The sequence below is a fragment of the Syngnathus typhle genome, linkage group LG3 (genome assembly GCF_033458585.1).
Source record: "Syngnathus typhle isolate RoL2023-S1 ecotype Sweden linkage group LG3, RoL_Styp_1.0, whole genome shotgun sequence".
Taxonomy (NCBI): domain Eukaryota; kingdom Metazoa; phylum Chordata; class Actinopteri; order Syngnathiformes; family Syngnathidae; genus Syngnathus; species Syngnathus typhle.
The window spans coordinates 1,263,601-1,284,313 of NC_083740.1; the positions used below are offsets into that span (position 1 = coordinate 1,263,601).

The following is a 20,713-nucleotide window of genomic DNA, read 5'->3' on the forward strand; positions in this document are numbered from 1 at the left end:
AAAAAATACACGACAAATAAAGCAAAAGGTTTGTTGAGTAGAATCATAGCAATGAAGTTAACACGGTTTTGAAGCGGCCGACGATTGACCTTTTTGATGCGGTAGAAAGGGAACGTGACCTACAATTCAAACGAGTTGACGTCAGATTTTTGGCTGGAAACATTTTTAAATGTTTGACATATAATGCAATTCATACGTTCACTAGCGACTTACACAATACTCGCAGAACTTGTTTCAAAACCTCATTTCATGTCCGACATAGCACTTAATCACTTTTGGGGCACGGCACGTTACATAAATGAGTATGATTTGGTTTGAACACAAAGTACAACTTTGTATTGTACAAAAAAAAAGATTTATTGGTCAATTTACAGGCATTATTTTAAATAAAAAAATATAATATAACTTAAAACCAACAGAAAGCAAGTTACTATTTTTCCCTAAAACGGTTAAATAACAATAGCAAATATATTGCTTGGAATGGAAATAAAGATGAAGCAATTAAAAAAAAGCTCAAATAATCAGCATTGTGTAAATCTGCATGATTCGTTATTGATGTTCATTCTAGATGATTGTTAATTGAAATATTAGGCACATAAATCTTCAAATTCTTTGGGGGAGAAAAAAAATAGCAATCAATAATCAATAAATGAGCACACGCAGGCTAGACCCCCCTGTTGTACACGTAAATACGTTTGTGGCAACGAGGACAGTAGTGGTGCACATTCCAGCAGCTGGGAATGCAAAGCGGAATCAGGCAGAAGCCGCAGATGAGGCTGAAATGTGAGCAGGAAAAGTGACTTATTATTCCGGACATCAATGGGCCGGCCACACAACCAACTTACCCTCCGAGGGCGATCATGCTACACACGTAGACGGCCCATAACGAGGGACACAGGACTTTTACGGTGGTGACCTCGTCATGACACTTTGGACATTGCACATAACCGGGATGGTTCCTCAGTTCGGTGATGGAGATGGTCTGTTGTGGTTGCGGCTGCGTCACCACCACCACCTCTTGCACCGGCGCTGCGTGCGCACCGCCGCCGTGTGCTTGGTCTCTCTGCTGGCACGTACAGGGAAATGATCTTGACATACCCTCAACGGGTGGATGGATAAAGACTCGCGACGTGTCGGCGGTGGTGACGATGGGCGTCCTCAAGACGGGAAAGGGATCCGGCTGGACATTGACTGCAAAACAGCCATTTGTATTGTTCACAACACTTGAAATTCGGGGAAACGTTGGCATCACGTTGATGTATTTGGAGGAAATATGAAATAAAAAATAGGATTATTGTCTGGAAATTAGAACTTGAGGTTGAAGACATTTTTGAAGACGTTGGAATTCAATTGATGGACATAATTGAAGGCAAAATTGAAAGAATCAAAGTTCAATCTCAGATGACGTAAAAAGGGAGAAATTGGAGTCATGTTTATCACTATGATGATAAACTGCTTACTAGGGCACCAAGAATTGGGACTGACTTGTCTCTTCGTAGGACGGCGGCGGCTCCGAGGGCGTCTGGGAGGTGGGTGGAGGCGGTGGACGGAGCGTTGCCTCCGCGTAGGAAGGCGGCTCCATCAACGGGTGATTCTGTCAAGCGTTACGCTACAAACAAAAGGAAGGAAAGGTCATACAATTAGCACCAAAACTCGTTGGATTGCATGGGCGGAGGCAGCGCTGGAAAGGAGCAATTACCGTTTTTTCCCATGTATAATGCTCAAAACCCTAGCTAGCGGCCTACATGCTAATCCTCTGCGGGGAACCAAGAGTCAGAAATACCCTCACTGATTTACTTTCACTTATGCCAAACTCTCAAAAAGTTTTTGTCGCAGCTTTAAGAATGCGATAGTGGCGATTTTAAAGCGTCAAGTCTTACCTTGGACAAAGGACGAAGCCAATTGAGTGGAAGACTTGTAAGACTGAAATGACATAACCTGGGCGGCCTGTTGGACTTGTTTTGCTTCTGGATTGTGATAGTTACTTCATTTTCCACACAACAACAAAAATACAAGTCACAATGACTCATGACAATGTGACAAGCGACATTACAATGATGAATGACATTTTTCTTGTCCTGGGGCCCTTGACTTTCTCCTCCGTCATCAGCCAGTTGTCAATACAAATGAAAAAAAAAAAAGGGCTGACTGCTGCTTTTTTCTGTCCCTCAAATGAATTTTATTGATTTGAAAAACATGAAAAGAAAAAATGTCCATCAAAGCTCATCTTTGCCAAACGTCGCGTTGTCGGCTTTCTCCACAGACTCGACCGCTTTCTGAAAAACAAACATTGTATTCATTATTCTCATCATGATTATTATTAGAGAGAAAATATTAATTTGGAGGTTAGATACAAACTGCTTCATTTTCGTCGTCGTCATCTTCCTTGGGCAAAACTCCTCCATTGTCCAGAAACTTTGACAGTGTCTCCAGATCTCGGTTTCCTGAGTACTCCACCGGCTGCAAGGTGACAGAAGAAAAACTTGACAGAGTCCTCAACAATCCACTTAAACAAGTATGTGTGTGTGAAAACTTGAGTCCTCAACAACCCACTTAAACAAGTACGAGTGTGTGAGTGAGTGAAATGGGTGTGTCGGTACCTCTTTTCCACCCGCGGGGAAATATTTCAGCGTGGGGAAGCCGCTGATGGTGAAGGCCTCCAGCTCGTTGGCGGCGGAATCCATCTTGGCGATGACTATGTCCTCGTGCTCGGCGTACTTCTCACCCAGCTGGTCCCAAATGGGAACTAGCTCCTTGCAGTGGCCACACCAAGGAGCATCTGCAAAATTGTCAATTTATTCATTTGGATCGAGTTAATGCTTTGAGGAACCTTCATGGAGAACTCACAAAATTTCACAAAGACATTCTTGGTTGGATCCAAAGCAACCGACTCAAAATTCTTCCCCACCAGGACCTTCACGGGTGTTTTATTCCAATCCTCGGGCACGTCTTGACTGCGATAGTATGGCTGCGTTACAAAACAAATCCATTACAATGAGATCAATAAGTGTGTGTGTGTGTGTGGGCGCGTGCCTTGGCCGTCCCATCCAGAACCTCCTGACACAATGACGGCAGGCTGCCACTGAGATCGGCCGTGTCCACTTTGAACTTCTTGCCCGTGTCCATGCTCATGATGCGAGCCGTCGGCACGTCAGCTACCACCACACCGAAGAATTCCAGCACGAACGACACATCGCCCGCCACGTCGATGGTAACGAACAGCATCTAAATCCAAAACTCCGAGTTTTGGACAACATCAACGACAACTTTGGTGGCAGGCGGCCGTATTAAGCGCTACCTTGCTCTTGTAGGTCTTGGCCAGGGGCCGGACTTGGTCCAAGAGCACCGTGTGGCTCTCCACTGTGGAGTTGATGAAGAGGAGGCAGTGAAAGCGAATGCTGGAGCTGAAGATCTTATCCCCCGTCTGCACAAACAAACATCATCAAGACCAATTGTGTGTGTGCGTGCGTGTGTGTGTTTACCTCCTTAGTGAAGGGGATGATAAGCTCCAGGCTGTTTTCTTGGATGAAGCTGGTTAGATTGCTTTTGTCCAGCTTGCCGTCGTCAGACAGGGCGTAGTCCACTCTGCCGTCATCAAACTAAATAAAATAAAAATAAAAGATGTAAATTTATGCGAATTTTGCCACCCACCAAATTTATTTAAAAAATCCAGAATCATTTTATTCTTATTTATTCCCAGGATGCTGTGAAGTCCACATACCTTTTTGAAGAGTATAACCGTCTCAGATTTCAATTCATACTTCTGGAAAACCTCCGGAGATGTCGTGATGGCGAACTCCGTGTCGGTCATGTCCATGACCAACTGGGAAAACTCCTTGGCTGCATCGCTTTCCAAACTCTGGGTGAGAAAAGTGGAGTATGAAGATCCATCCATGCGTGTAGATTCAAAGTGCTGAGGACGGACCTTAAAAAATCCCACGACGGTGATGTTGTGGGCGTCAACAAAGCTGGCGGCGGAGTCAGCGTCCGCCAGGACCATTGGGCCGGGACCGCTGCGACGCTTCAACCACTGGAGGATTCCATTTACTGTCCTCTGACCTAGAAACAGTTTGATTCATTAGCTTAGCTTTTGGCGACAATAGTTTTGAGTACCGTTGAAGTCGATGGGTTGCTTTCGGTCGCCGTGGACAAAGAGTTTGAGAACGGGAAAGCTGTTGATGGCAAACTCGTCGGCCAGCTCCTTCTCGTCGGTGGCGTCCACTTTGGCCAAGCCGATGGCGGGGTCGTCCTTCAGTTTGCCGGCCGCCTCGGCGTAGACGGGCTCCAGCTGCTTGCAGTGGCCGCACCATGGGGCATCTGCATGCATGGGGAAAAAAACAAAACAAATTGAAAAGCAACTAGGTGACTTTTTTTGCTGATAGGACCTGAAACTTTGCTCCCTGAGCACGTGGGAAATTGGAGGCAGCGGAACATCTGGACAATGGGTTGCTTGCTTTAAACGGTGCTCAAAGCTATAAAGGATACATTTCAAAATGTTTTTCTTTTAATACAAAATCAGATCATAATTCGGCAGTATTCCACGAAACAGTATTACCGTAATTAAGTAAGTAAGTAAGTCGCACCAGCCATAAAATGCCCAAAAAAGTGAAAAAAAACATATATATGTACATAAGTCGCTCCTGAGTATAAGTCGCCCCCCCACCCAAACTATAAAAAAAAAACGCGACTTATAGTCCGAAAATTATGGTAAATAAATATAACACTCATTCAAGTTTTGTTTGGATAAAAATGCTGCAATATCATTTTTAAAATGTATTTTTTTTAGATTACCTGAGGAACCAAGAAATGTGCAGCGTATGGATTTGAAAATGCTAATTAATGAACGATCTAAAAAATATTGACTTATATTTTTATAGCAAATCAATACATTTGAAATCCTTTCACGTGACTCGTGTGTTACTCACAGAATTCCACCAATAAATACTTGGTCTGGTTGAGCGCCCTGGCAAAGTTGTTGCCATGGAGCACCATCACGTTTTTGTCCTCGTCGATCTGGCTGCTCTTCTCCTTCTTGGGTGGCTCTTCATCTTCCTTTTGGGTCTCTTCGTGGTTCTTCTCCGTCTCAGCGTGCTCATCGCAGGAGGCCAGCAGTAGCAGTAACAGCGGCAGCAGAAGCAGGAGCAGGCCCGCTCGCGGTAACTTTGGCATTCTCATATTTGCGAGGTATGGGAAAGCCTCGTCACGTTCGGAGCCTTTTTGACCTCCGTGAGAGTGTGTGGCACAATTCTACTGGCCTCGCCTTTCAGCCAATCAAGTGGACTCATTCTGGCTTCTCTTTAGTGTTAAACAAATTGCCCCGGATAAGCAAACGTATTTTTTCGTGCCTTTTGAATACAATTGACGTCTTTATTTTTATTTTTAGCACTTTCACGACGGCTAAGGAAAACATCAAATAACAGAAAATATGACAAACATTGGCAATGACACCAAGTATGAGTTGGACATATTTCTGCTTTCATTCATCCTCCAGATAATTAATAGTTTTTTTTCCTACGTAGACTTTCGGCCCTAAAATGTCTGCTTCAAACTAAAATGTTTGACTTCCACTTTTGTTCGTCCTTACTACACCTGCTCAAAATTTAATGTGGATCTAATTTTTTTTATATTTAAAATTAAATTGAAATCGTTTTTAAAGGGACGTAACATACAGCCACATTTCCCATAAGGCAATTATTACAACAAAGACTTAAATCAAATTTAAATGTAAAATTTATTCTTTTTTTGCACTTTTAGGACTCTTTACAGACAGTGATAATAAAAGGGCACAATCCAAAAAAGATTTGGTCAATGCAGCACATCCGTGTCGTCCGGGTTGGGGTCCCAATTGGCAAGCAGGTCACTAAAGTCCGGTTGGGAGTTTTCCAGGGTGTGCAGGCTGAAATTCATGTGGGTGTCCCCATCGTGAAGCTCCGGAGGGTCCGGCTCATTCCAGAAACTGAGCGGCAGGTGCCTTGCGTTCATGGGGCGGCCCTGGCCTTTGCCCCGGGACTCAAACAGCTCAGCAAGGGGGCCCAGCTCCGAGGAGGGGTGCTCCGAGGAGGGGTGCTCCTCGCGTGCCGATACGAGCGGCCTCAGCGGCTCGTCGTAACGGGGACCCCCCCCGTTGATGTCGTCGGAAGCGGCGCCCTCGTCGTAGACATCCCGGCCGAAATAGCGGCGGACGTCGCGGCTGATGACCTCGGCGAACCTCAGCAGACGCTCGGTCGCGTCCTGCGGGTCTGACAAGACCCGGGGCTCCGAAAGCGTCTCGTCTTCATCTTCATCTGTGGACCACCTCTCCTCCTCTTCTTCCTCCTCCAGAGGGAAATAGACTGGGGACGGCACCCGGAGGTGCAAGTTGCGCATGACGCCCGTCGCCATCATCGTGAGTGAGCTGCGCTGCGCTGGGCAAAAATGCTGACTGTATATATACGCACGCCTCAGCGAAAGTGGGTGTAAATATTTGTGTTGGTCAAATAATCTTTTGTTTACTTTAGCGCCCGGCAACTAGGGAGAGGGTCTGCGCCTTAATGGACGCTCTGCTGGGGGCACAATGGAAAGTTGCCGTGGGCACGCACACGTACACGCATAGATAAACAAAGGTGGTTTTATGAGGTAGTTAAAAGGTAAAAAGAGCGTAAAATCCAATTTCACGCCATTTTGATCGCTAAAGGAGGGCAGAAATTAAGACAACACAAACTATATATAAAAAAAAAAAACATTGTAGTATAAAGTACATGATGCCAATGTCATAATAATAATAATAATAATAAATAAAACATATCCCAAGAAACACTAATGAGCTAAAATGATTATGGGTTTAATTATGCAATGTTATCATTATATAATTGTCATTATGTAAACCAAATCACTTTGTGCCTTCAATTGATAGACGTTATTTTAAATCCATTTTTAACCATATTTAATTCAATAAAGAGTTTTTTTTCCAAATCTATATGTACATAATTCACTCAGTCTTGTTTGATATATTTTGATAATATTTAATCTGGTAATTTTTTTGCTATCTTTTTATTTAATATGTTTTTATTTATACAGTTTACAAAATACTTTTATTTCCTTTGACCTGCCTTTTTTATTCATTTATCCAACGTTGATTTATTGTTACATTGGTTTAATGATTACATTTTTAATTAGTAAATTGTGTTGTAATGTTCATTTCTAATGTATTTTGGATGATTACTTCTTCCTTCCTAATTTGGAATGATACTTTACTGATACATTTAATTCCCCAATTTTCAAAAAGCCTTGCTGTGTCATAAAGCGTCATCAGAGGGTCCACACAAGTCAATTACATTGCGTTTATGTCTGCATGCGTTATCAGGACCCCCCCCTGGTCATCAGTATCCTGGCTTCTGTGTTGACTTTAGGCCTCAAGATCAATAGCGGCAATATGTCAGCACTCCACCGTCTGATCGCAAATTACACGCTCTTTTAGCCACACGAGCTCTATGTACACACTAGCGCACAGAAATACGCAGACGTCATCTTTTTTTCCATCGCTTTAAAAGCACATGATCGTTTGGGGATTGTTTAATCATTACCACAAACTGAATTAGGAACCTTTCTAGCAAGATTATTTAAGAAGCCCAGAGGTGACAACACAAACAAAACATGATAGTTTCTGATTTCTGTCAAAAATAGGAAGTCCTTTTGATCACAAAAATCAAGCACAATGTTTCTGTTTCCGACGACCAAATGTGACTTGGCAAACAGACTTTAGGTCCATGCAAAAGTGGAAAAAAAAAAGTACCGTAATTTTCGGACTATAAGTCGCACCGGAGTATAAAACGCACCAGCCATAAAATGCCCAAAAAAGTGAAAAAAACATATATGTATATAAGTCGCTCCTGAGTATAAGTCGCCCCCCCACCCAAACTATGAAAAAAACCACGACTTATAGTCCGGAAATTACGGTACTTACCTGCATTCTCTCCAATGGCCAGTAGAGGGAGACGTGAGGCTTCTAAACTTTTACAGAACCCTGAGGGCAAAACACAGTCAGAGAAGCTCAGTGACGAAACCATATCATATCAAATCAAAATAAAAACTACTCACCATTTGAAGAAGGCCGTCGTGTCTGAGAAGATTAATTTCCGAGCTGAGCATTTAAAACGAATTTGACAAAATGGAGACTTTTTCAAGTAGAAAACCTTGTTTTTAATTTTCTATGATCCAAACTGCAAAACATCTAGAAAAATATACAACAAATGTCCACAACGTTTGAAAATGGGAACATAAAAGAAAAAAGGAATATTCACATTTTCCCCATTATTGATAAAAGAACATTCATCTTTTTTTTTTTACTTGGTGGTATACATGTTCTATATGTTTTTGCAATTATTGTGATGCTTTTTTTTTTTTTCTTTCTTCTCATGGTTGTTTTTCTTTCTTTCTAAACGTCGCCGCAGTAGCCCGAGTCGTTGGATAGCTGCGAGTTGGAGCTGCGATTGGACGAGGAGTTCCAGATGTCCAAGTTCATGTGAGGGCCGAACGGGTTGAAGCTGGAGAACGGGACGCCGCCACCGCCGCCGCACGCGGGCACTTCTGCCGTCTCACGGGCGAAGGGCGAATGCGGCGGCGTGACGGGTGATGACGCCGGCGACATGGGCGCCGAGCGCTCATGCTGCAGGTGCCCGTGGTGGTGGTAGGGGGCGCTCTGCGGCGTCCAAATGGAGCCAAACAGGCTGGACATGGGCGACAGGCTGCGGGTGCCTGAGAAGAAAGGCTGACCAACCACCGGTTCTTCGTTAAAGCGCGTCAAAGCCAAATTGATTGTTTAGAAAAAAAAATTAGCGGGGCTCGACTGACATTGTATGGGGAATATAAAAACGTGCGATTGTAAAGATGGGTCACCTTGGCGCCCACGCAGGCGGCAGAGTCCCAAGTGGAGCCCGGGGATTCTTGGGTATGTTGCTCACTCCAGCCCGACTGACTGGCGGGGGGGACGGCGTGGCACTCTTGATGAGGAAATCCCGCCTGCATGGCCGCGTTTCCTGTCGGACGGTCGGTCACACGAGGCTTAAATGAGGATGTGTGGTTAGCGACGCCGCGCGCCCATGTGAAGGCTCGTGTACCGATGTAGCAGCCGTCCTCGCTGTAGGCGTACGGATTACTGCAGTGGTTGTTGCCGCTTCGCCATGCGAACCTTGCAGGAAGAAACAAAAACTATTAGATATACCGTAATTTTCGGACTATAAGTCACGTTTTTTTCTCATAGTTTGGGTGGGGGGGCGACTTATACTCAGGAGCGACTTGTATACATACATATATGTTTTTTTTTCACTTTTTTGGGCATTTTATGGCTGGTGCGACTTGTACGCCGGTGCGACTTATAGTCCGAAAATTACGGTACACACATACAGGTGGTGACGGGTTCTTCCAAAAGTGTCGGGATGGCATCGTACCCGTTATACGGCCTTGGCGAGGTCGTCTGAGGGATGAAGGGCAGCGCTTCGGCGGTGCTGGTGTTGTACCGGAACTCGTTGGTGAGCGGAACCGAGGGTGCCGACCAAGTTTCCTCGGGCCGGAAGTGACCCGTCAGGTCTGGGGGGGAAAAAAATAAAAATCAGCAACAAAGATTTTCACATACAAGGATGTTTTGGATTTCGGGCGGCCTGGTTACCCGTGTTCCTCTCCACCCCTGCGGCGACGGCGGCAAAACTCGGGGCGAAGCTGGACACGGCCGGGTCGGGATTTTGGCACTGGTCTTTACGGTACACGCTGCTGGTTGGAACACGTGACACAGTTACGATTTAAAAAGGGGGGGGGGGCATGAGGGGCCACTTCTAGCGTGAGTCATTAAATACTTGAAGGGTTTGCAGTTGGCGTTGGTAGGCTGGTAGGCGTCTCGCTCTGCTGTGTACACGTTATACTGCATCGGATCCCCTGGGGGGGGAGAAGGCAACTCATAAAACGTGGCACCACATCATGACTTGCCACTTCACGTTTTTGTGTGTGTACTTTTTCTGGATGAAGTAGCGCAGGCGTGTCTGGCTTCCTTGTCGCCCTCCACGCTGCTAGCGCTGCTCCAGCTGCCCCAGCTCCCCCTGCTGGCCCGCACGCTGCCCGACGAGCTGCCCGAGTCCGAGCCCGACTCGCAGGCGCGCCGCTCGGCCACGCACTTTCGCCGACTGCGGGCGGGGCAGGCGCCTGGCGGGGTCCAAATAAAACAACCGCAATCAAAGTCCCACCGTCGAATACGATTGAGCGCGCGGGCTAGAGAGGGAGGCTTTGCCCACCGTTTTGCCTGACGGCGTTGTCGGCACGGGGCCCGGGTTTGGGAGCTTCGACCGCCGGAGCGTTGCAGCAGCGGTTCTTGGTGCGTGGCGGCGCCGGGTTGCGGTCCGCCGCGCTCCAATCGGGCTCCCGCTGCCTCTCCGGAAGCAGCGGTGCTTTCTGTTCTGGAGCGCTGCAAAGTTCCAAGCGAGACAATTAGCGAGGAGAAAAAGCCACGAGGAGAAAAACGACTGGCCTACCTTGAGACGCAATCCGTCTTCCGGCGACTTTTCTTTCCCTTATTATTATTATTACTACTACTACTGCCCGTGTCGGCAATTGATGTCTTTTTGGGGGGGTCTTTGTTGTCTTCCCTTAACTGTAAGAGAAAATAACAAGAGTTTGATTGCAAGTTAAAGAGCACCACTGACATTTTCAGCGGAATGGTTTGGTGACGCTCAAATGACCTGCAGCTCGGCGTGGGGCGCCTCGGCGTGATTCGTCTCCACGGGCTTGCACAGCAGGAGGCCCGGCCTGGGTCCGGGGCAGAGCGTGACGTTTTGCGGGAAGCCGGCAGGAATTTCCACGGGAAACATAACGGCCGCTGGCACGCTCTCTTCAACTTTCAAGTCCGCCGGCGCCTTTTTGGCCATCTCGCTGACAAACGACGGTTCGTTGTTGTTGGACACGTCGGGGTCCGGCGTCGGAGGCGCTTCGGGTGCCGGTTCTTCGTACTCCTCACGCTCTTCGTGCTCTTCGTCGGTGGGCGCCGACGGCGCCGTGGCCGCGCTGGGCTTGTACTTGCCGTAGTAAAGGGACACCTTGTGTTTCTTTTGGGGTTGCGACGGGGCGCCGGGGGAGTTCTTCTTGGACGACTGAGGACGCTGAGCGGGCCTGTTGGACAGCGCCGGCGACCCGCGACCTTTGCCCTTATCCGAGGTGTGACACGAGTCCACGTAGCTCTTACAACTACCTTTGGCTTTACTTGAGAGGGGGGGGGGGAAAAAAGGACACAATTTAAGTACCGTAATTTTCGGACTACAAGTCGCACCGGAGTATAAGTCACACCAGCCATAAAATGCCCAAAAAAGTGAAAGAAAAAACATATATATGTATATAAGTCGCTCCTGAGTATAAGTCGCCCCCCCCCACCCAAACTATGAAAAAAAAAACGCGACTTATAGTCCGAAAATTACGGTATGTAAACAACTCTGCGTAAGGAAGACGGTGGAAAAAAACCAAAACATACTTGACACCGTTGGGTGTGATGTTGTTGACGGGGCCGTTGTCGCGGGACACGTTGGAGTTGTGGTTGCTCCGGATGGCCGGCACGGAGAACTCGCTGAGGATGTACTGCGCCTGATGGAAAGCCATCAAGCACACGCCCAACAAGGAGAAACTGGAAAGACACACACAAAGAAGTTGGAGGTCCGCCAACGTAACGCTAACCGCTAACTTAAGTGTCAAGTAGCAACTGACCAGGTGAAGACGAGCGTGACCACCCAGAAGGATTCCTCCCAGCTCGGGCCCGGCACAACTTGAGCGCACAGGGGCAGCATGTGGTGGGGCAACGTCACGTTGAGGGTGAACGGGAAGCTGGTGCCGCGCGACGTCACCAGCACCAGGTCGCGGATCACCCAGGACGACGTGAAGTCCGGCGTGAACCTGGACGGGAGCAATCAAACGAGTTTGCTGACGTTGTGCCCGCCGGACAAAAAACAGGAAGGAGCCCGTCCGACTCACGCTACTGTAATCTCGGCCGAGCCGTTGCGTTCCAGGCTGAAGGAGCGGCACTGCAGCACCTCGAAGCCGAAGCCCTGACACTTGTAACCGTTGACGTTCATGGACGTGACGGTGAGGGGCAGCTCGCCGGCGTTCTCCACCTTGAAGCTTTTGCGGATGGCGAAGAGCGGCTTGTTGTCGCCGCGCAAGCCAGCTACGGACGGGATGAACCATTACAATCCATTCGTGATTTAAAATAAAAAAATGGAGCCCTCACCATCTCTGCACTCCATTAGAGTGGACTGAGGAACGTTGAAGCGCAGGGAGGCCCCCGGACCGGGCAGCTTGCCGCCAACCCTCAGCAGCTCTTTGGCCCCGTGACCCCTCACCGTTACCACGTCAAACACGGTCAGGTTGTTCCTGAAAATGTACACACACAATCGGAGACCACATTTGAAGCTCCTTAGATAAGACGTCAGAGCACGGATTGTCTAAATTGGACCACTAGACTGGCTTGCGGGTCTGTGTACCTGATGATCAGGATGGTGGTGGTGGGCTTGTGCTCGGACGGCGTAAACACGACGGCCACTTCCCGGGATTCCCACGGTTGGAGCAGCAAGCGCAGGACGCCGTCACCTCTCGGGGTCTTGGCATCCTCGCTCGCCTTGAAAACGGGCGAGAAGTTATCAAGGAATACAATGAAGGCAACGAGGAATCGTGTTTTGTTTTTCTTAAGCTCACCCCGGGTGGTACGTTCAACAATGAGAACTCTGCAGTACTGATGTTGACCGCCAGGGGGCTGATGTTAAACCTGCAAAAGAAAACTGCCACATTTAGAAAAGGTGAAGAAAAAAGAAAAGAAAAAAAAAAGCCTGCTACGCTGTTGTACCATTTGGTGAGAACGTCCAAAGCTCCAAGTGGGGAAGGATAGAGGGAAATAATCTGGATCTCCACAGAAACCACAGATGACGAAGGGTTCTTCAGCAGCAAGGATTTGACCTACAAACACATGACTCAGCATTTGTTTCATGTTACGACGCCAGCGATTGGTCAATCACCTTGCTCTCGTTAATGGGCGTGGCGCCAAAATCCAGTGGCGACGACGTCTCCGTGGGGAGTCTGGGCCACCTGAAACACGCACACATCTCGTCAATAAAGCATTTTTAATATTTTAAGAACAGGATTGCGTCACGCCATTTGTCGACGCTGACCTGCAAGGCAGCTTGTCTTTATTCTTCTGCCAGCGGGAGAAGAGTTGGCCGGCCAGCTTGCTATCGAGCGTCCAGGACGAGCGCGAGAAGTCCGGCAGGAGCGTGCGTTGCCACTCTGAGCGATCTGGACGCCACGTAGAATTCGATGAATCGTAAGCGAGCGTCCGATTTCAAAGACTCACTTTCAGGCCTCACCTGCTTCGGACAATTTCAGCGGGCACGGTCGTCGGCACTCTCGCTCGGACTCGAACACCAAGTCCCCCTGCTGAGACGGGAGACAACCGACGGACTCAATGCGGCTTCCGCGACGCCAGTTGACGATTGCCCTACCTCGGAAGGGTCGGCGTGAAAGGAGAGAGGGACGCGCACGGCTGCGCCCACTTGGGTGTTGAGGCCGAGCGTGAGGGAGTGACCGGCCGGCGGCGCCCGGTCCGAGAGCCGGAGGGACAAGACGGGCCAGCAACCCTGCGGCACCCTCAGCGGGCCGCCGAAGTTCAACACCTGGCGGGCGGAAAGAAAAAAATTGCTCTCGACCACACCGAGTCAGCATCCAATTCTTTTTCCAAACCTTCATCGCCCCCTTCAGTTTGGGAGAGAGACGGGCGCCGGTCACGGTGAGCGGCAGCGGGAAGGGGTTGGTCAGCCACAGTTCCACCTGCTCTGTGCTTTTCTGTTTGACTTGGAAAAGGCTGGACAGGTCCTCCGTGCTCCACCTGCGGCCGGGTGCGTGTCAGAAGCGTCCTGCTGATGGCCGTGTTGGAATGCGTTACCTGTGCGCGATATGTAATCCGGCCAGGTTGTGCGTCATCTGGTTGCCGAGCACCTTTACGCTGATATGACGGACGCATTTGCTTCCGTGGCCGGAACCTGGAATGGCGTGGGAAAACACATAGGTGAATAAAACTGTGAGCGAGAAAGGAGCAAGGGGAGAAGTTCGGACCTCTGCAGGTGAGGGTGGCCACTTGGGTAAAGTTTTTGGCTTCTGAACGCAGAAGAACTCGATTGGTTTCCAGAGCGGCGTCCACTTTGGATAGCAAGTGCATGTCCTGGGTGGGGGGGGGATTGAAAATGCAGAGAAGCGTCAAACGTGCATTTGGATTTGCAATCAGACCCCAAACACAAACAAGTCACCTTTATGTAGAGCCTTTTGCTTCCGGAGTTTTGCATATAAACTCCTATTTTGGGTTCCCCTGCAGCAGAAACGACAGAACAAATTCAGTAAAAAATTAAAGCAAGTAATGTCATATCTGACAAAGAGTAGCGATACCTCCAGTATGTTTAGATGGAGAAAATCTCATTTTACACAACGACAAAAAATTCTTTTTAATGTGGATTGTTTTTTTTTTCAAACTATCAAATTAATCAAATGAAATCCAAACAAAAGAATGCAAATAATTCAAATGAAATATGTATGTCTAGTGATTACCGTATTTTCCGCCCTATAAGGCGCACCTAAAAACCTAAAATTTTCCCAAAAACCAACAGTGCGCCTTATAGTCCGGTGCGCTTTATATATGGACCAAATTCCTAAATTTAAACTGGCCCAAAGCATTGTGTCATGAAATCAATCATAAGTGGCCCGCTGAAGACTATGAATCATGACTCAAAAAGACTATGGATCATTATTTTATGATTATAAAGTAATTTGTTCCGTCTGAAGTTGAAATAAAAAAGATAAAATGGAGAATGATTTGATTTGGATTAAAAATCTGACATGATGCATTAATGGTGCGCCTTATAGTCCGGTGCGCCTTATATAAGGATAAAGTTTTAAAATGGGCCATTCATTGAAGGTGCGCCTTATAGTCCGGTGCGCCTTATAGGCTGGAAAATACGGTACTTATAATTGTGTTTTTATTTTATTTTTTCTATATTAATATTATTATTATTTTGTAAAAATATTTGTCTCCAGTTTTTTACCCCCCCCCCCTCCGGAGTACGACAAGACGACACCCACCGAGTGCGGCCTGTCCGGCAGCGGGGACCGTGAGCAGCAACAGGATGTGCTCAAGGACGTAAGGCTTGAGCTTGTCCAGATCGGCGGGCTGCTCGCAGCGTGCCGACAGGTCCAGCTGCAGGCTGAGCCGCTCCTCGTTCTGGAGGCAGGAACCCTGCGTGTGTGTGTGTGTTAGCAAGACGCCTGGTGAGGCTTCCCAAGCACGAGAAGTTTCGGACAATACTACGCAGAATAAAAAAAAATCCACCGGTACCTGTGACGTGACGAACAAACTCTTGGGCAGGCTGCACTCCAGCAGGAGACCCAGAATGGTGATGTTGGACACATCTTCCTGCACGAGTAACAAACACAAATGCTCTGGATCTAGTTTTTTCCAGTATGGGTAAGTCACTATAAAAATACATGGATTTAAAAAAAAAAAAAATTGTTGAACCCACACTATTTTAAAATCTGCTTAATTGTTGCACAACATCGTATAAATACTCGTCTGGCAAGTCTGGATGATTTTTGCATACGTGTGTCAATCGAGAACAGTAAGGTTACGTAAGAACCTTTTTTCGAAAGCAGAACTGCGGACGGACTGAGCGGCAAGAGTGACCCTGCCGGGCTACTTCCTCTTGCGTAGCTTTCGTTTGGACTTTTACATCACTTAAACCACGCGCAGACTTTCACGCTCTGAAAAAATAAATGAGTAAATAAACACAAACACACCCCCACCCTTGGGGTGTCATTTATATTGCTAATTATAGCGCCGTTGGTGTCGGATATCAGGTCAAGTGAGCGCCTGTGCACGCCGGACTGTGTTGTGTCATCCGAGCTGCTGACGCGACACTTTTTCTTTTTTTTAATTGAATTTTTGCACGACGAAAAAGCTTCTTTGTGCCCGCAGAAAAGAGTTTTAGGAAAAACGGGCCGCTTATGATGAATGCATACCTGAGTTTGGGTCAACTTGATGCTCTGGATCTGCGGAAACACCAACTTGCTGTCCTTTCGTCGGACAGATTTTAACGAGCCCTGGTGGACGCCGACACCAAAGACCTGAGAGGAGGAGGGGGGGGGGGATTATTAATAAGATATTAGTTTAGCACAGTTCCATAACAAAGCAAACCCAGAGAGTTGAGCTTTTCAATCAAATTACATTTTTTCTTTCTTTCTAAGAAATCACACAAAAGTCCACTGACCTGATATGAAAGCAGCCCGTGGGCTGATGTGTTTATAAATAAGGTGTTTTCTACGTTGCCCTCCTCGGATGGGAGGAAAATGAGTTTAAAAGATGTTTTCCCTCTGGGGGGGATGACCTGGAACAAAAAAAAAGAAAGCAAATGTCACTTCAAGAAGCCGGAGAATGGAGAGTCAAGGCGATATGAAGCAGGCTCACTCTTCTGTGCGAGGAAGGTATGTGAAAGTGCCTGCTGGACGTAAACATAGACAGCAGCGTCACGGGAAGCTCCTGGTTGGGGTTGTGGACATTTATGGTTTCGGCTCTCGCCAGCCACAGCGGCCTAAGGAAGAGACCACGGACAATGAGCGATGAAACCACAGCCGGGAAATATTTGATGTGTGAAGAAAAAAAAAACATTTGTCAGGTTTTGGGCATTTGTGTAGAGCAGGAAGTGTGTGACTTACTGATTACCGAACTTTAATATCGGCGGTTGGAAATGCAACGGCCTCCCAACCTCCAAATGAAATGCGGACGAGCTATTGGAGAGAAGGACGGTGTGTTAAGAGGAGAGTTACAGAAATCTGGCTTGAGAAATGGTCGGCGACGTATCGCGCAGGCTAACGATTAGCATGTTAGCAACAAGCCGGCGGCAGCTGATTTGCGCTCGCGGGCTAGAATAGTGGGTCAAACTTTGTTGATGGATTCAAACACTTTGCCAAAAGCAAATTAGCCGTATTTTGCTGACGTCACAAGTAGCTGCGGCTAATGGTTAGCGTACGCTAAGCGCAGCTGCACAGTTCCTTCATTGGCACTTCCTTTAAACAGAGTGAGCAGTCCAAAGATGGTTAGAAATGCACACGAGGGTGAGCGAGGGAGGGGGGGGGGGTGCTGACTGCGCAAGTCCCCTTGTTTGAAACGGGGAAGAGCCATAGTGAAAGTAAAAGCAGTTCGTAAAAGTAATCTGGCACAAGTTGCGAGGCGGTGAAGATAACAAAGACGAGGTGCTAAACGATGTCGACGTTGGAACGGGCTCAAGCTGAGAAGGAAAAGACTTTTCCTCGGAAGCATTTTTTTTTAATCTCACGCCCACCTGCAGCACTCCCTCTCCTCTTGGGGAAAATAATTGCATATGAACTGCTGTTTTGGTTAGCAACAGCGCGTGAGCGAGACAGCGGCCAAGGGTTGTGCCCACCGTCTCAAGTGACGGAGGCGCTAAGTGGCGCCTCTAAGCTCGGCCGAGTGGCCGACGGGCACGCGAGAGGTCGCGCGACCCCGGGAAGCGTCAAGGTCAATGAGCCGCTTGTCACCTCCCCGGGGTTAAAAGCAGACACCCGGCGCTGCTCGGCGGCTTTGGATGGGAACAAGAATGTCTTTCGGGTGAGGTGAGAAGACTTTTAGAATTTGAATTATGGCGAGTTTTTCTTTTCTTATTGACTTTTGGTCGTTTTATGACGTTTTCAGAGCCAGTTTGTTAGTTCTTATGAGTTCTAATCAAGCCCGGTGGCATCCCTTGGCTGTCAAGTCCAGGGTTAAGGCTTTCACACTTGGCTTCGAGTTTTAACAAGGGCTGGGCTTTAAAAATAAAAACATTTTCATTTCAAGCATGTCGAAACTAATCTCCGAAACCCCTTTACAAGGTCATTAAGGTTTCCAGACAGGTTTAGCGTTTCAAAGTAGTGTCACCCCAATTGAAGTTCATGAGAAAACCCAAGAGATGCCCGCGGGGATGGATTTATCGGGATGCTGATTGTTGATATTTCCATCGATGGAGAAAAAAAAGGCATTCTCTTGCAGGGGGAGCAGCTGGGAACGACGGACGTCCCCTCCATTTTCTTTTAAGGACTTCTAAAATTAGTCAGGAATTCTCTTCTGTGCCTCTCTCTTACCCACGGCCCCCAAACTCCCCCCCCCCCCAATATAAACAACATAGCCTGAATGCAGGGCAAGGCCCGTCGCAAACACAATTACAAGCAGAACGCAGCACATTGAGAAATATTTGGAATATGCAAAAAAAAAAAGGCTTGGCAACTTGCTTTTGGTCTTATTCAAAACATCCTTGCGCATCTTACGAAAGGTCAAATATGAAAAATAACTTGTTTATAGTTTGTTTTTTTTGCGGGGGGCAAGAATGGTATTTGGATCAAGAACTGGTTTATTCAGAAACAGGTGAGCGAGCTTTTTTTTTTTTCTAATTCAAAACAACAAGCCGCGGTTTGATCACAGGCCAAGTGAGAATGAAGAACCTGCTTTTGACATTCTTTGTGTCTTGCTCCCATTGCCGACGGTCTGCTAGCTAGTTTTGCAGGCAATCCCGCCAATTGCTAACCAACCTACCTGTCTTGAAGAGGAAGCTCGTCTTTTCTCGGCCCCTTTTCCATCTGCGAACCAGAGAGAATTGTTAAGACAATCATATGGTGATATATTTTTTTGGTGGGGGGGGGCAAAAAAATTGGAATCCAGTCAGAGGGCAAAAAAACAACATCCTAATGGATGAAGTGAGCACAAGAGCAGCTGATGTAGCGCAACAATGACAACTTGTGTCGCCGCTGCCTGCAAATATGCTGAAGACGCCGAAAAGTATTTCCCCGTTGACAACGGAGGAAAGTTTTGAAGTCGAGCACGCCATTTCGCTCACATGTCTAAGCAATCTAACCGGTGGGAAAACAATGTGGCATGCGTATTAACATTTAATTATATGCAGCGAAAGTTTTAATTAGCATTTAACCACTAATTGTCATGAGAAGACGTCTGAAAACATGTGCAACGAGGTGGACGCCTCACGCGCGAGTCTAGTATTTGCAAAACAAACCGCCCACCCCTTCCAAATTCCACACCTCCCTCAGGTACGACAGTCAGCTGGCGACTTCACTGGAAGTTATTGGTTAACGTGCGATTGCGTAATCGCTCGCTCGCACATTTTATGGTTGCAGAGCGAGTAACTTAAATGACACATTTATTTGGTATCATAATTTCCATTCAGCTATCATTCAAGGATATTAAATACCACAAATACTCGTAGTTTCTATATTTAGCTCGATTGAATAATCCCACGTGTGTCGGCAAACCTTTCCAGTCTAACCCAATAATATTAAAAGCGGATCTTTATATTGCTCCTTTGCAAAGTTCTACTTTATGATAACGAATCAAACAAACGTTATTAAAAAAAAAAAAACATCATGGCTGTCAACAGTATTGCGCAATGATGGTGAGCGGGATCAACTTGGTTTCATCAAAACCAGTATGTACATGTGTTCCTAATATTGCGGAGTTGCAAAGTGTCGTGGGGGTCGCCTGCCTCCATGTGCAATTGCACCCTCCATAATGGAGTGCACACTGGAACGTGGGGCGCGTGCAGCCGCATGGTGGAGGGGGGCACTAGGCTCCGTTTGCATGGCATGTATCCGACATTTGCATTATTTACACATGCATAATGAGCATGCAAAAGTAAAATTGCGATAATCTTCAATGGAGTGCGCGGACAATAGAGAGGGGGGTGGGGGGGGGCGTGCACATGTGCAGCGGACAAGCCAAACAATAGATGTCACACACGTGCTCCCGATTGGAACTCTTTTTTATGGTAAAATGAATGAATAAACAAATGACTTCCCAAAAACAATATTTGCAAACGTGCATGAATAATGAAGCAGTTGTATTTACCTGCAGCGGGACAAGCGTGTCTGCATCCTCCGGCTGCCAGACCTCGACCACGCTGGTGGTCATTTGACTCAGAGCTTTTGAATGGGCGAGAAAAACAACACATTAGATCCGATGTGAGCTGGGAAGTTTATTTAGCGGCGCTCGAGAGATGTATCGGCGGTAGTTAAAGTAGCTCATAGTAAACCGCATTCGCATAAAGAAGCGACAACTGTGACGTGACTTGGCATCGCTTTGACAAAGACCCGCTAGTTAGCAGGAAGCGTTAGCAAGGCGGCTAACCCAACTTGCTCACCCAAACAAACGTTTGTTGGATCAACTCATCTGAGCGATTAGTGTTGAATTATATAATAATGAGTCTGTGGGTGTAAATAGAGCGATGAAGGGGATATTAAAGCCCCGTTTGAGGCTGCTGTCAAATCGGCGTACTTGACATGACGAGAGGAGGAAAAAAAAATGAAGACGGACCTTGTCTCTGGGCTCCTCCGTACTGCACGCAGGGTAAGATTAAGTGTAATATTCCCAGTAGTACGTTGAGCCACGTCTTCCGGTGACAATAGCTGCCCTGCTGGAAGTCCTGCGGCCCCGCCATGCCTTGTGTTTCGCCACACTACCGCCGCAGCGCTCGCTCGCTCGGGCCACAACAGCAACAGCCGCTTGCTCAACTCCCTCCCTCTTTCCGTGGACTCCACACGCGCATGCGCAGTGGCGCACGCACGACTTCGTCGCCTGGGCCAAAGTGAACGCGAAAAACGGCACAATAATAAAAAT

At 47.4% G+C, this 20,713-nt stretch overlaps 4 protein-coding genes across 6 annotated transcripts; all 4 read right to left on the reverse strand.

The window, feature by feature from the left end:
• Positions 1 to 664: 664 nt before the first annotated feature.
• si:dkeyp-75b4.8 (lipopolysaccharide-induced tumor necrosis factor-alpha factor homolog) lies at positions 665 to 1,582 on the reverse strand. The gene is made up of 4 exons (XM_061273776.1): positions 1,486 to 1,582; positions 1,124 to 1,191; positions 846 to 1,063; positions 665 to 776 (listed from the first exon to the last, which is right to left on the reverse strand). The coding sequence occupies exons 1-4, from the start codon at positions 1,580 to 1,582 to the stop codon at positions 665 to 667; spliced, it is 495 nt and encodes a 164-aa protein (XP_061129760.1).
• pdia2 (protein disulfide isomerase family A, member 2) lies at positions 1,461 to 5,169 on the reverse strand. Its single transcript, XM_061274244.1, has 12 exons — positions 4,926 to 5,169; positions 4,114 to 4,317; positions 3,926 to 4,059; positions 3,722 to 3,859; positions 3,483 to 3,599; positions 3,299 to 3,424; positions 3,034 to 3,225; positions 2,848 to 2,968; positions 2,601 to 2,779; positions 2,359 to 2,460; positions 1,881 to 2,276; positions 1,461 to 1,609 (listed from the first exon to the last, which is right to left on the reverse strand). Exons 1-11 carry the CDS (start codon positions 5,167 to 5,169, stop codon positions 2,217 to 2,219), a joined length of 1,617 nt encoding a protein of 538 aa, XP_061130228.1. The 3' UTR covers positions 1,461 to 1,609; positions 1,881 to 2,216.
• Positions 5,170 to 5,712: 543 nt separating this feature from the next.
• LOC133151333 (protein PERCC1) lies at positions 5,713 to 6,758 on the reverse strand. Its single transcript, XM_061274269.1, has one exon. It carries the CDS (start codon positions 6,382 to 6,384, stop codon positions 5,806 to 5,808), a length of 579 nt encoding a protein of 192 aa, XP_061130253.1. The 5' UTR covers positions 6,385 to 6,758; the 3' UTR covers positions 5,713 to 5,805.
• A 1,396-nt stretch (positions 6,759 to 8,154) lies between these two features.
• On the reverse strand, positions 8,155 to 20,681 carry tmem131l (transmembrane 131 like). 3 transcript variants are annotated; one of them, XM_061274184.1, is made up of 34 exons: positions 20,411 to 20,681; positions 19,946 to 20,019; positions 18,623 to 18,666; positions 16,753 to 16,824; positions 16,505 to 16,628; positions 16,308 to 16,424; positions 16,060 to 16,164; positions 15,380 to 15,457; positions 15,127 to 15,280; positions 14,301 to 14,359; positions 14,110 to 14,215; positions 13,940 to 14,036; positions 13,738 to 13,882; positions 13,500 to 13,670; positions 13,365 to 13,431; positions 13,170 to 13,293; positions 13,017 to 13,086; positions 12,848 to 12,957; positions 12,700 to 12,769; positions 12,489 to 12,622; positions 12,236 to 12,378; positions 11,980 to 12,172; positions 11,716 to 11,901; positions 11,486 to 11,635; positions 10,704 to 11,220; positions 10,497 to 10,615; positions 10,260 to 10,429; positions 9,982 to 10,170; positions 9,828 to 9,906; positions 9,644 to 9,744; positions 9,426 to 9,564; positions 9,096 to 9,166; positions 8,875 to 9,014; positions 8,155 to 8,746 (listed from the first exon to the last, which is right to left on the reverse strand). In XM_061274184.1, the coding sequence occupies exons 1-34, from the start codon at positions 20,532 to 20,534 to the stop codon at positions 8,414 to 8,416; spliced, it is 4,575 nt and encodes a 1,524-aa protein (XP_061130168.1). In that variant the 5' UTR covers positions 20,535 to 20,681; the 3' UTR covers positions 8,155 to 8,413. The 3 variants fall into 3 exon arrangements, with proteins under 3 accessions (XP_061130168.1, XP_061130167.1, XP_061130166.1); XM_061274183.1 differs by having other exon boundaries at positions 9,644 to 9,741; positions 13,365 to 13,434; XM_061274182.1 differs by having other exon boundaries at positions 13,365 to 13,434.
• Between the last annotated feature and the right edge of the window lie 32 nt (positions 20,682 to 20,713).

What these genes read in the sequence shown, in the direction of transcription:
- pdia2 (XM_061274244.1), bottom strand. Translation starts at nt 5,169, where the DNA reads ATGCCAAAGTTACCGCGAGCGGGCCTGCTCCTGCTTCTGCTGCCGCTG. An exon ending in CCGTCGTGGGATTTTTTAAG is followed by an intron (nt 3,860 to 3,925) that starts GTCCGTCCTCAG and finishes TTTCTCACCCAG; the next exon opens with AGTTTGGAAAGCGATGCAGC. An exon ending in CGGTTATACTCTTCAAAAAG is followed by an intron (nt 3,600 to 3,721) that starts GTATGTGGACTT and finishes TATTTTATTTAG; the next exon opens with TTTGATGACGGCAGAGTGGA.
- LOC133151333 (XM_061274269.1), bottom strand. Translation starts at nt 6,384, where the DNA reads ATGATGGCGACGGGCGTCATGCGCAACTTGCACCTCCGGGTGCCGTCC.
- tmem131l (XM_061274182.1), bottom strand. Translation starts at nt 20,534, where the DNA reads ATGGCGGGGCCGCAGGACTTCCAGCAGGGCAGCTATTGTCACCGGAAG. An exon ending in ACGGGCTGCTTTCATATCAG is followed by an intron (nt 16,165 to 16,307) that starts GTCAGTGGACTT and finishes TCCTCCTCTCAG; the next exon opens with GTCTTTGGTGTCGGCGTCCA. An exon ending in TCGCCAAGGCCGTATAACGG is followed by an intron (nt 9,167 to 9,425) that starts GTACGATGCCAT and finishes TCTTCCTGCAAG; the next exon opens with GTTCGCATGGCGAAGCGGCA.
- si:dkeyp-75b4.8 (XM_061273776.1), bottom strand. Translation starts at nt 1,582, where the DNA reads ATGGAGCCGCCTTCCTACGCGGAGGCAACGCTCCGTCCACCGCCTCCA. An exon ending in GCCGTCCTACGAAGAGACAA is followed by an intron (nt 1,192 to 1,485) that starts GTCAGTCCCAAT and finishes GCTGTTTTGCAG; the next exon opens with TCAATGTCCAGCCGGATCCC. An exon ending in AGCATGATCGCCCTCGGAGG is followed by an intron (nt 777 to 845) that starts GTAAGTTGGTTG and finishes CTCACATTTCAG; the next exon opens with CCTCATCTGCGGCTTCTGCC.